Genomic DNA, 13280 nt, shown 5'->3' with positions numbered 1-13280 from the left:
GAGGGCCCTGGGAAGAGACTGGCCAGAGAAACCCCAGTAAACCACTTCAGAATTAATTTACAGATTAAAATGTGCAAAAATATATAAATACCACCATAAATTTACAATGTAAACGGTAATTATAAAATGTTTTTAAAAATATTTAATATAGGGTTTGCTGTTTCACTCCTAGAGGAAGATATTTTGAATCCTTTTGTATTTTATTACCACATTAAAATTTCTTTATATGTTGCAGCTTTAGTTTGCTTGTTCTTTTTTCTAATTTTTTTACTTCTTTTGGTGCTAAATTGCTTTCTCAGAAAATTACTGGTCATTGGGTAGAAAAATTATATAGCACTGCAGAGCAATTTTGTGATCAGAAATTACAACTTAGTACATTTCATGATTAACTCTCAACTGAAGGTCTTGTGCAAATGCACAATATTGCTGTCATCTTTGCTTGTTCCCCCCCCCCCCAACACCAATCTCATTTTAGCACAGATGCTCTAATTTTTAGATAGCCGAGGATGTCTTTGAGCATTGTGGGAATGTACTGCAGTCAATTGGGGGAATTGCTTTGATTTTTAAAGCAGTCTTCAGTTGAAATCATCTTGTGAATTTTAATGTTAATATCTGGCCCATTTTTCCTTCTAGGTCTGTCTGTGCTGGAATTCTGCCTAATTATTGCCATGAAGCACTTGAATTCCATTTATGAAGGACAGCCATTTAACTTTGAAATGGTTTACAATGGTGAGTTTGTTTTTAAAGAAAACAAATGGGACTAGTGACCTAGCAGATTGAATAAGTATGAGGCCCTGCATCAGTCGGGGTCGAATACGAATATTGCAGCCCAGCTGTCCACATGATACACAAACCGGTACACAAGCCAGGGCAGTAGGTTATGGAGAGCAAGCTGTCGCTCATGTAGTAGGCAACCCCTTTCCAAAGGAACAGCAGAGACGGATACAGTTTGGCACCAGTGGTGTCGTGGGAGTTGCCAGTCAGCATTGACTGCCTTAGGGTTCCAGCTCTGTATTATTCCTCAGGGTTTACTCCTGAAGCCCTCCCCAAGAGTGGGTATAGGCAAAAGGCAGTAGAGATTTGAGATTAGTTTTCCTTCTCCTAGGTGAGCTGCCAACCATGGCTGACACACCCTTTCTGACTAAAGCGACAGTTTTAAGGCACCAGTGACCTGACTTTGGCCATTCTCCTGTCAGTAAAAAAATAGGCTTAGAAGCTAAACCACATGTGAAGATCAGAAGCTGGACTGTTGTCAGAGGCTATTTGAGATATGCCATTGGGAGCATTTAATATGTAGAGGGAGCTTTATCCTCACTACTACACCCCCGGCTATGAAAATCGTAAGGAACCAATTCAATAACTAGGGTTGCAGATACTGGGTTTAAATTTCTTGTCGCTGGAACTTTACCGAAGTTATTTTGCTTAGAGTTAAGGAGAATGAACAAGATTGAATAGGGTAGTGAAACCAGAGTCTGTCAGAAGTGGACAGAGCACAAAAAAGACCTGCAGTGGAGGTCAGATCAGGAAAAAATGGTAAATAAGAGCTCTTTATCTGAATGCATATAGCCCTCAGAGAAAGTATGTGAATTTGTGGCATGAATGAGTATAAGTGGTGCATTCTAATAGCTGATAGAGATAAGATTGTAAAATAACTAGATTGGGAACTCAATATTACAAAATTTTAATAATGATGGAATTCATAAAATTTTGACAAACCAAACTAGCTGTGATGGTTTGGAGCAGAGATTTGTAATATAAGGGGTTTAATTGAAAATATGGCAGGGACTTCTAGGGGAGAGCAAATGTGATAGAATTTTATTTAATGATTGGAAGAGACTTAGGTTAAAATAAAACAAAACAGATTTTAAATCTGAATTCAAAAAGATTAAGTAGAATGGGAAACTATATTAAAAGGTAAGACAGAAAACATGCAATGGGTTGCTGAATTAACATTGTGTTTTAAAGGCAAAATCCAAGCTGGAAAGTTGGTGTGATTGTAGTTTCCAGAATCAGGTTTTATATCGCCAGTATGTGTCGTGAAATTTGTTTTGCGGCAGCAGTACAATGCAATACATAGTAATAGAAACTAATATATTTCTTAAATTAAAGAAGTAGTGCAAAAAGAGAGGAAAATACTGAGGTATTCATGGGTTCATTGTCCAATCTGAAATCAATTAAGGTAGTTTAAAAATACCTTAGAGCAAGGAAAAATGTGTAGCTGTGATCTGTCTCGTCAACAAAGGGCAACACTTAGTTACTTACGTATCAGGATCCTCCCAAGTTTCATTCTCTTCAACCAAGCTGTTTAAGGGCAGCAGATGCATGGGAACACTGCCATCTGCAGGATCACTTGCAAATCACACCAAGATATTTCTGTATCTAAATCTTAGAAATCCCTATACAACAGCACAAGTGGTGACTCAAGAAGACAGTGGACCATCACCTTCAAGGGCATTTTGGGATTGCTGATAAATGCTGGCCTTGTCAAGAGTGCCCAGATCCTGAAAGGGAATAAATAAATAAGAACAACTTATAGCTGTAGTCCTTTCTTTTCAAACTACAATTCACCTTTGTCGAGTGAATGTGTTGTAAAATACACAATACAGCTTTTCATTAACAAACAGGATTATTACATTTCTGCAGATTTAAGTAGTAGACTGTATTTCACAGAAATATATATTGAAAAGTTAACCAGATTGTATTTACAAAACTTAGGACTCTTGGCAAAAGGTTGATCTGATCAACTTATAGCAGAATATTTTTGTTCTGTTTTGCACATACTAAATTTCAGGCTAATAACTGCAGTGGATAATTTGAAGACTTTAAATTTTAAAAATACAGATGTTGAGTTCTTCAATCCAAGAAGATGACATGAGATTGAAGGGCAATAAGCTCTTCAAAAATGTCTTGAAAAATTAAATTCTTAGACAGTTATCTGCGTGTAAACATTCATTTTGAAAAATGTACTGAAAAATATGTCATTACTTTACACTTGTTCTTGCGTTACAGAATTTCAGAAGTTTGTTCAAAGGAAATCTAACTCTTTGCAATTTTTTGAGAAGCCTGTAATTTTGAAGGTAAGGAAACTTGTATTGTGTGAACTTTGAATTAAATAGGACAGTGGAGTGGGGGGGGGGGGGGGGGGAGCTCCAACATTGGAATGTCTATTAAAGAGGAAATGAGAGAGTTGGAGCGGAAAATGTAAATAAAATTATGCAGCACTGATCAAATCCAAAGTTCCATAGATCCACCTCCTACATTGAGGAAAAACCCTGCCCCTTTAAATCTTTCCTTTCTCACCTTAATCTTCTGTCTTCTAGTCCTAATATTGACTGGCATCTCCTTGGAGCAAGGGGTTTAGATGGGGTGGAGTTTGTTAGGTGTGTTCAGGAAGGTTTCCTGATGCAATATGTAAATAAGCCAACGAGGAGAGGCTGTACTTGATCTGGTATTGGGAAATGAACCTGGTTAGGCATCAGATCTCTTGGTGGGAGAGCATTTTGGAGGTAGTGATCACAATTCTATCTCCTTTACCACAGCACTGGAGAGGGATTGGAGCAGAAAATTTGGGAAAACATTTAATTGGGTTAGGGGGAAAATATGATGTTATTAGGCAAAATTTTGGGAGCAGATATTCTCAGGGAAATGTATGACAGAAATATGGCAAATGTTCTGGAAATAGTTGCATAGTGTTCTGCATTATCATGTTTCATTGAGGCAGGGAAAGGATGGTGGGGTAAAAAACCATGGTATACAAAGGATGTAGAAAATCTAGTTAAGAAGAAAAGAAAAGCTTATGAAAGGTTCAAGAAAACTAGGTACTGTTAGAACTCTAGAAAACTACAAAGTTGCCAGGAAAGAGCTTAAGAATGGAATTAGGAGAGCTAGAAGGGGCCATGAGAAGGCCTTGGTTAGCAGGATTAAGGAAAACCCCAAGGCATTCTACAAGTATGTGAAGAGCAGGAGGATGAACTGTGTGAGAGTAGGACCAATCAGGTACGATAGTGGAAACGTGCAGTTGAAGGAAATAGCAGAGGTACTTAATGAATACTTTGCTTCAGTATTCACCAGGGAAAAGGACCTTAGCAATTGTGGGGATCACTTACAGTGGACTGAAGCACTTGAGTATATAGAAATTAAGAAAGATGATGTGCTGGAGCATTTAAAAGATATTAAGTTAGATAAGTTATTAAGTTAGGGTCTGGATGAGATATACCCCAAACTGTGGGAAGCTAGGGAGGAGATTGCTGAGCCTCCGGTGATGATTTTTGCATCATCAATAGGGATGGAAGAAGTACCAGAGGATTGGAGGGTTGCAAATGTTCCTTTGTTCAAGAAAGGGAGTAGAGATAACCCAGGACATTATGGACCAGTGAGTCTTACTTCAGGAGTGGGCAAGTTGTTGGAGAAGATCCTGAGAGGCAGGATTTATGAGCGTTTGGAGAGACATAATCTGGTTAGGGATAGTCAGCATGGCTTTGTCAAGGGCAGGTTGTGCCTTTCGAGCCTGATTGAATTCTTTGAAGATGTAACAAAACACATTGATGAAGGTAGAACAGTGGATGTAGTGTATACGGATTTCAGTAAGGCTTTTGATAAAGTTCCCCATGCAAGGCTCATTCAGAAAGTCAGAAAGCATGGGATCCAAGGAGACCTTTGCTGTGGCTCCCGGATGCTACTTGGTTCATCCAGCTCCAGCTCCTAAATGCAGTCTTTCAGGAGCTGGAGTTGGCTGCACTTCCCGCAGGTGTAGTCATCAGGGAGACCATCAGGTTCCATGAATTCCCACGTCTTACAGGAGTAGCGTTCTACTGTCATCCTGCCCTAACTGTATTATGGGCAACCAAGACCAAATCAGCAATAACGAAATGAAAAACCTACCTTCTTGCTTGTTTCCCTGGCCTCAGCCTCTGAGTTCCCACTTTGATGATGGCTGCTCCGCTAATCCCTTATCTGTCTTTTATGGTTTAAAAAAATAAGAAAAAAAACCCAAAACATTTGGTGGCAATATATTTCTATATTGATTACATTTCTACTATCAACTGTGCATCGATTTAAATTATTGATACTTGTTGCATAGGGAGCAATCTCTCCATGGAAACAAATCTAGGAATTGAAGCAAATTTTTTACTTGCAGTGGTGCAAAAAAGTTTGTAAACCCTATAGAATTTTCTCTATTTCTCCATAAATATGACCTAAAGTGTGATCAGATCTTCACGCAGGTCCTAAAACTAGATAAAGGAACCAAATTAAATAAATAACACAAAAAAAAACATTATACTTGTTCATTTATTTATTGAGAAAAATTATCTATTAATACATGTATTTGTTGGAAAAAGTATGTGACCCTCTGGGGTAATACCTTTTTATAAAAGCTATTTGAAGTCTGGTGTTCCAATCAATGAGATGGGATTGGAGGTGTGGGTTGTAGAGGTGCCCTGCCCTATATATTAAAAAAAAAGACAGACAAAGTCAGGTTACTGGTAGAGCCTGCTCTTCTCAAGCAAGATGTTTATGTGCCCCATTCCTCAATCAAATCAACTTTCAGAGGACCTTAGAAGAAGAATTGTAGAGATGCATGAAGCTGGAAAAGGCTGAAAGAGCATTTCTAAAGACCTGAGTGTTCATCAGTCCACGGTAAGAGAAATTGTTTACAATTGGGGAAAATCAGTACTGTTCCTACTCTCCCTAGGAGTGGGCGTCCTGCAAAGATCACACCAAGACCACAACGTGCAGTGCTGAGGAGGTGTAAAAGAACCCAAGGGTAACAGCAAAAGACCTCCATAAATCTCTAGAACTTGCTGAAGTCTCGGTTCATGTGTCCACTAGAAGAAAACCACTGAACAAGAATGGTGTTCATGGAAGGAAACCATCCGGATGTTCTACAATTCTTCTGGGACAATGTTCTGTGGACAGATGAGACAAAAGTTTAATTTCTTGGCAAAGATGCACACCATTATGTTTGGAGGAAAAAGAGCACTGCGCAGGACACCATAACGTTATCTCAACCGTGAAGCATAGTGGAAGGAGTGTCATTGTTTTGGGCTATTTCGGGGCTTACAATCATTGAGGGAACAATGAATTTAAAATTGTATCAAAGCATTTTACAGGAGAATGTCAGGATAGCAATCTGTCTCCTGAAGCTTAATAGAAGTTGGATAATGCAACAAGACAGTGATTTGAAAAACAAGTAAATCAACAACAGGATGGTTTGAAAAGAAGAAAATTTGTATTTTGGAATGGCTGACCTTAATCCTATAGAAATGTTGTTGAAGGACCTGAAGAAAACAGTTCATGCAAGGTTGCCCACCAATATCCCAGAGTTGAAGCAGTTTTGTAAGGAGGAATGGCCTAAAATTCCTCCAAGCCAATGTGCAGGACTGCTCAATGGTTTCTGGAAACATTTGGTTGAAGTTATTGCTGTACAAGGGGTTCACACCAGGTTCTGAAAGCAAAGGTTCACATTTTTTCTAACAAATACACGTAATATTGGATAATTTTTCTCAAGTAAGTGAACAAGTATGATTTTTTTTGTGTTATTCATTTAATTGAGTTCTCTTTATCTAGTTTTAGGACTTATGTGAAGATCTGATGACACTTTAGTTCATATTTATGAAGAAATAGAAAAAGTTCTACAGGGTTCACGAACTTTCTAGCACCACTGTATTCAATTTGATTTTAAAGATAAAGTATGTAACATTTCATTCAAATCTAATTCCTGAATGTACAAGGATGCATTTTGAGTATTATTGAGAAGTTTTATGATCACATCAGCAAAAGAATCATCCATTTCTGGCTTTGCCTTGCATAATTTTAAGTGCTTCAATAATGTTGTTCTTGTAACTTCGCTGTCTTAGTGAAATAAGATTGTTTTTCTTCCCTCATTCTGGTAAATCTTAAAGCTTCTGTGAAGCTCAGAACTCTGCATATTGAAGGCACCAGAGTGAACATTATTTATGCATCCAGCCTTCAATGGAGCAGTTTCCACTAAAGTGAGTCACAAAGGCACTACCTATAATGTTAAGGGGCCAGATATTTTGGATAATCCAATAAACTTTTCATTCTTTGATATCATGTGATAAACATTCACTAACCACTGTAATCTAAATGCTTAAAAAATGGAACCCATTTGCTGAAAGTAATGTCTGTTCATTCATCCATTAGTAATTCCAGTATTAGTTGATTAGACACTGCCCTGACTTCTGCAGTTATTAACGGTGTGAGGACTGACAGAGACCTCAGTTATTGCTGTTAGCTGTTCACTAAGTACAAGCAGTATTCTGTATATTACAGTCAATAGCAAATAAACAATGCCTACCTTTGCTTTAAAAAGTTCTTCACAATGTTTTACTGCTTTGAACTTGCATGATAAACAGGGGCCAATGTAATCAGGTTTCAATGATTGCAGGCAGACTGATCAGACACACTGACACGTTCGTCAGAATGGCTGGAATATGATGTGGGATTAGTTGAGAAACAAATACCAAAATTCATTTAAGTGTAACATCAAATGAACTCCCATCAACTAGAACAGTAAAGATGGCAGTAAAAATTCAGTTCCTGCTGATGAAATGGGTTATAACACAGGAGGCCACTCAGCTGTTTTCATACTAGATCTCTATCAGTTCTGTCTCCCAGTTAATTTTTCCAATTCTATCTTGAAGGGCATAATGGAATTTGCCTCGAGTATATCAGCAGGCAGTGCATTCCTGATGCAAACCAGATTTTAAATCAGATTCCACTTTATTTTACAGCTGTGTCTACTCTAGTCCTTAACTGCTCTGCAGCCTTCCATTATCCACCATCTTCAGATCAGTTTGTGTTATACTATGGAATATCACTTCCCCCTTCCTGCCTCTCCCTTCTACCCTTATAACTCTGGACCTGCACTCTATTCTCATTAATCTCTTGAGGACTCTGTCATGCTTTCACATCTTTGCTTTAATGAGGTGACCAGAACTGATCACATTGTAAAGCAATGGTCGAGACAGACTTCCCCCCTTTATTACTTTATGTCCTGTTGTTAAAACCATATCAGCCACTTCTTCAGCCTGCCCTTGCAATTTTCAATAACTTGTGCATCTTAATTGTGACTCTGTCTGCTTCAGCACTCCTTTTCAAAAAGTATTGTCTGTATTGTCTCCACTTAACAATCTCACTTTACATTGCCATGGAAGTTCAGTCCAAATCACTGAACTCACTGATCTGCTATCACCACTGGCACCAATTTCTTGGAGGAATTATCAGTTTTGCCCACTTCAAATGTCAAGCACTTACAACTTATTAAAGAAAAATAATTACTTTGCATGGGAAATCTGGAATTTTCATCGACTGCATGTACTGGACAAATTATTTAACATGCTTTTATGAGAGGATTTCTTTCACTAGAGAAAAAAGCTTACAAATATACAATCTGTTTAAAAATGAGTTATTGTCAACAATGCAGTGCTGAATTTTAGAATTCTTAAACATTTCAGCCATACTGTGACAATCACATTTCTTCAATATATCAATTTCATTTGAAGGTAAATTATAAACTGCCAGCAGCTATTAATACCTCATGATTCATTTTTGCTAGTCTGCAGAGAGTTCAGCTAAAATTCACATCAGTTGACACAGAAGAAATTACCCCTTTACAGCACGGTTCGGTCGATATTGTCTTTCTTCTACTTCATTTTATTTCCCTCTTGTTAGAAGATGACCAAATATTTTTTCTTTTACTTACGATAGGCATTTGAACACCTACATCAACTGGAGTTGATCAAATCAATGGAAGGTGTATCAGTCCGAACCCAGAAAGAATTTCAGCTGGTGAAACTACTACTGGACAGCAGTCAGATAATGGATGCACTGCATAAGTATCCACATTGTCCAACAGACGTCCGTCTCTGGGCATCATCTCCTCTGGAATAAGCCACTTCAAATTGGAATTTGTAAATTAAGGAATTTATGTTTGTTTATACATTTTTACCAGAAAAATTAGAGATTTATGGCAGTATTTGAAATTTATTTGCTAATAAAATACCAGAAGTATATCCTAGTTCCATGAATATGCATTTGCCCTCATTAAGAAATTAGTGTTCATTACCTTTCCTACCCACCTGGCTTCACCTATCACCTAGCTATACTCCTTCCCTCCACCCCCCCAACCTTTTAATTCGGTCATCTTCCTCCTTTCTTTTCAGTCCTGAAGAAGGGTCTTGGCCTGAAAAGTCATCTGTTTGTTTATTTCCATCGACACTGCCTGACCTGCTGAGTTCCTCATGTTTTCCAGTCTGCATTCCTTCTGCCAGACCCATGCCCACTTACTCAGCCTATCTATATCTGTCTGCAGACTCTACGTATCCTCTGCATAACTTTCCTTTCCACTCAATTTAGTGTCATCAGCATTCTGTGCACATTTTGAACAGAAAGGGATTGGTGTATCACCAGCATCCAATACACCTTTACCCACAATCTCCATTGCTGATGTATTGAGATTTAACACATGGAAAACATTTAGCCCGGATGGTGTCCCTGACTGTGTCCTTAGATCCTACACTGATCATCTGGCAGGGGTATTCACAGATATTTTTAACCTTCCCCGCTTCAATCTGAGCTTCCTACCTGCTTTACAAAGACCATCCTCGTACATAAGAAAAGCGAGGTATCCTGCCTTAGTGCCTACCACTCAGTGGTTCTGCCATCTACCATCATGAAATGCTTTGAGAGGCTAGTCACAGCATCCATTAATTCCCAACCTCCCAGTCAACTGCAATTCACCTACGTCGGGTCTCACTGATATACGGGAGGCCACACTGGGAGTACCAGACACAGTATATGACCCCAACAGACTCTCAGGTGAAGTGTTGCCTCACCTGGAAGGACTGTTTGGGGCCCTGAATGGTAGTGATGGAGGAGGTGAAGGAGCAGGTGTAGCACTTCTTCCGCTTGCAAGGATGTGCCAGGAGGGAGGTCAGCAGAGAGGGATGAATGGACAAGGGAGTCACATAGGGAGCGATCCCTGGGGAAAGCAGAAAGTCGGGGGAGGGAAGGATGTGCTTGGTGGTGGGATCCCATTGGAGATGGAGGAAGTAGTGGAGAATTATGTGCTGGACACGGAAGCTGTTTGGGTGATAGGTGAGGACAGGAGGAACTTTATCCCTGGTAGGGCGGTGAGAGGGTGGGATAAGAGCAGACGTGCATGACATGGTAGCGGTGCGGTTGAGGGCAGCATTGATGGTGGAGGAAGGGAAGCCCTTCCCTTGGTGGAGGGAAGGGAAGGGAAGGGAAAAAGGAGGACATCTCTTTTGTTCTAAAATGAACAGCCTCATCCTGAGAGCAAATGCGGCGGAGACAGGGGAATTGAAAGAAGGGAGTGACATTTTTATAAGTAACGGTGGGAGGTGTAGGTAGTTGTGAGAGTTCGTGGATTTATAATAGACATCAGTTGTATAGCTGTCTCCAGAAATAAAGACAGAGAGATTGAGAAAAGGGAGGGAGGTATAGGAATTGGACCTATAAGTTTGAGGGCAGGGTGGAAGTAGGAGGCAAAGTTGATGAAGTCGATGAGCTCTGCATGTGTTTAGGAAGCAGCACCAATGCAGTCACTGGTGTAGTGTAGGGAAAGTGGGGGACAGACACCAGTGTAGGCTTGGAACATGGACTTCAACGTAGCCAACGAAAAGACAGGTATAGCTGGGACCCGTGCAAGTGCCCATGGCTACACCTTTTGTTTGAAGGAAATGGGATGAGCCAAAGGAGAAATTATTTAGAGAGAGGACATGTTCTGCTAGATGTGGTGGTGGAGGGGAACTGGTTGGATCTGGTGTCCAGAAAGCAACAGAGAGCTTTGAGGCTTCCTGGTGGGGGATGGAGGTGTATAGGGATAGCAAAAATGATGATGAGGACCAGGGAACATGAGATCATTGAAAAGATCCAGAGTGTGTGAAGTGTCATGGATGTAGGTAGGAAGGGACTGAACCTAGGGGGATAAAACAGAGTCAAGGTCTGCAGATATGAGTTCAGTGGGGCAGGAACAAGCTGAAGCAATGGGTCTACCTGGACAAGTGATTTTGTGGATTTGGGTAGGAGGTAGAAATGGGAGGTGTGGGAACTTCTAAGAGGTTGGTGGCAGTGGTGGGCAGATCCTTTTCCTCAATGCACTCACCTCAATAATAAGCAAATACTATGAGAGGCTGGTCAAGGACTACATCTGCAATATGCTGCCACCCACACTGCAGCCCCTACAATTTGCCTACTGACACAACCGATCGACAGACAACGCAATAGTCACAGCTCTGCACACCATCCTTACACATCTGGAGAAGAAGGATGCTTATTTGAGAATGCTGTTCTTGGACAGCAGTTCAGCATTCAACACCACAATTCCCTCCAGGCTCAACAAGAAGCTCAGAGACTCAGCCTTCACCCTGCCTGTGTAGCTGGATCTTGGACTTCCTGTCAGATTGTCGGCAGGTGATAAGAGTGGGCTTCCTCAACTCTGACCCTCAACACAGGTGCCCCTCAGGACTGTGTCCTAAGCCCCCTCCTAAACTTTCTGTATAGCTCCAATCTGCTAATTAAATTTGCTGATGACACTACACTAATTGGCCTAATCTCAAATAATAGCCTACAAAGAGGAAGTCATCACCCTGACACAGTGGTGTCAAGAAAACAACCTCTCCCTTAACTCGCAAAAACAAAGGAGCTGGTTGTAGACTACAGGAGGAATGGAGACAGGCTCACCCCTGTAAACATCAATGGATCTTTGGTTGAGAGGGTGAACAGCATAAGCATCACCGAGAAGCTCACGTGGTCTGTACCCTCCAGCTGTATGGTGAAAAAGGCACAACAGCGCCTCTTTCACCTCGGTTGAAGTTTGGTATGGCCCCCCAAATTCTAAGTATTTTTTATAGGAGCATGATTGAGAACATCTGGACTGGCTGCATCACTACCTGCTATGGGAACTGTACCTGCCTTAATCACAGGGCTCTGCAGAGAGGTGTGGACAGCCCAGTGCATCTGTAAATGTGAACTTCCCCCTATTCAGGATATTTACAAAGGTGTGTAAAAAGGGCCCCGAAGGATCACTGGGGACCTGAGTCACCCCAACCACAAAGTGTTCCAGCTGCTACCATCCAGGAAACGGTACCGCAGCATAAAAGCCAAGACCAACAGGCTCCAGGGACAGCTTCTTCCACCAGGCCATCAGACTAATTAGTTCATACTGATGGTACTGTATTTCTATGTTATATTAACTATCCTGTTGTACATAATATTTATTATAAATTACTATAATTGTACATTTTACATTTGAACAGAGACATAACACGAAGATTTTTACTCCTCATGTATATGAAGGATGTAAGTAATAAAGTCGATTCAATTCAAATCAATGTCAGTAGAACAAAAGAGCTGGTCATTGACTTCAGCAAGGATGGGTTGGGGTCAGTTCATATGCTCCTGTCTACATAAATGATGCTGAGGTTGAGCAGGTTGAGAGCTTCAAATTCCTAGCAGTGAACATCACCAACAGCCTGTCCTGGTCCAAGCATGTAGATACCTCAACCAGGAAAGCTCACCACTGCCTCTACTTCCTCAGGAGGCTAAAGCAAATTAGCATATCCCTGTTGACCATTCCCAATTTTTATTGATGCATCACAGCTTGGTATGGTGACTGCTCTGCCCATGACAGCAAGAAACTGCAGAGAATTATAGACGCAGCTCACCATGTCATAGAAACCAACCTCCCCTCTGTGGATGCATGTCTACACTTCCTACTGTGTCAGTAAAGCATCCAGAATAAGCAAAACTGCACCCACGTTTTTGGTGAGGGTGAGACTTGATTGCAGGATTAGCAGCACAGTGTTCCAGGCTTTCACCGTTTTTTATGTGATTCAGTGGGAGGGATTAACAGGGGAGGCGTGGTATTACTTGTCAGGAAAAAATGTCACAGAAGTGCACAGTCAGGGCAGACTTGAGGGAACGTCTGTGAGGCTTTATGGGTAGAATTGAGGAATAAGGAAGGTATGACCACATTAATAGGATTGTATTATAGACCACCCAACAGTCCTTGGGATTTTGTGGAGCAAATTTGTAGAGAACTTGCAGATTGTTACAAGAAACTTAAGATCGTGATAGTAGGTGATTTTAACTTTCCACATATTGATTGGGAATCCCATATTGTAAAAGAGCTGTATGGAGAAAGGTTTGTCAAATGAGTTCAGGAAAGTTTCCTTCATCAGTATATAGAATCACCAATTAGAGTGAGTGTGATACTTGATCTCCTATTAGGAAAT

At 40.5% G+C, this 13280-nt stretch overlaps 1 protein-coding gene across 2 annotated transcripts in view; it reads left to right on the top strand.

Annotated features, from left to right (window-relative positions):
* orc4 (origin recognition complex, subunit 4) overlaps positions 1-9050 on the top strand; it is a 114605-nt gene extending 105555 nt beyond the window's left edge. For both annotated transcript variants that reach the window (XM_073026162.1, XM_073026152.1), the window contains 3 exons: positions 634-729; positions 3010-3077; positions 8731-9050. In XM_073026162.1, coding sequence (XP_072882263.1) covers positions 634-729; positions 3010-3077; positions 8731-8913 — 347 coding nt within the window. In that variant the 3' untranslated portion in view covers positions 8914-9050. The remainder of the gene's footprint in view (positions 1-633; positions 730-3009; positions 3078-8730) is intronic.
* Positions 9051-13280: the final 4230 nt, after the last annotated feature.

Source organism: Hemitrygon akajei, chromosome 2, assembly GCF_048418815.1.
Source record: "Hemitrygon akajei chromosome 2, sHemAka1.3, whole genome shotgun sequence".
Classification (NCBI taxonomy): domain Eukaryota; kingdom Metazoa; phylum Chordata; class Chondrichthyes; order Myliobatiformes; family Dasyatidae; genus Hemitrygon; species Hemitrygon akajei.
This window is presented reverse-complemented; position numbering and strand designations above follow the sequence as displayed.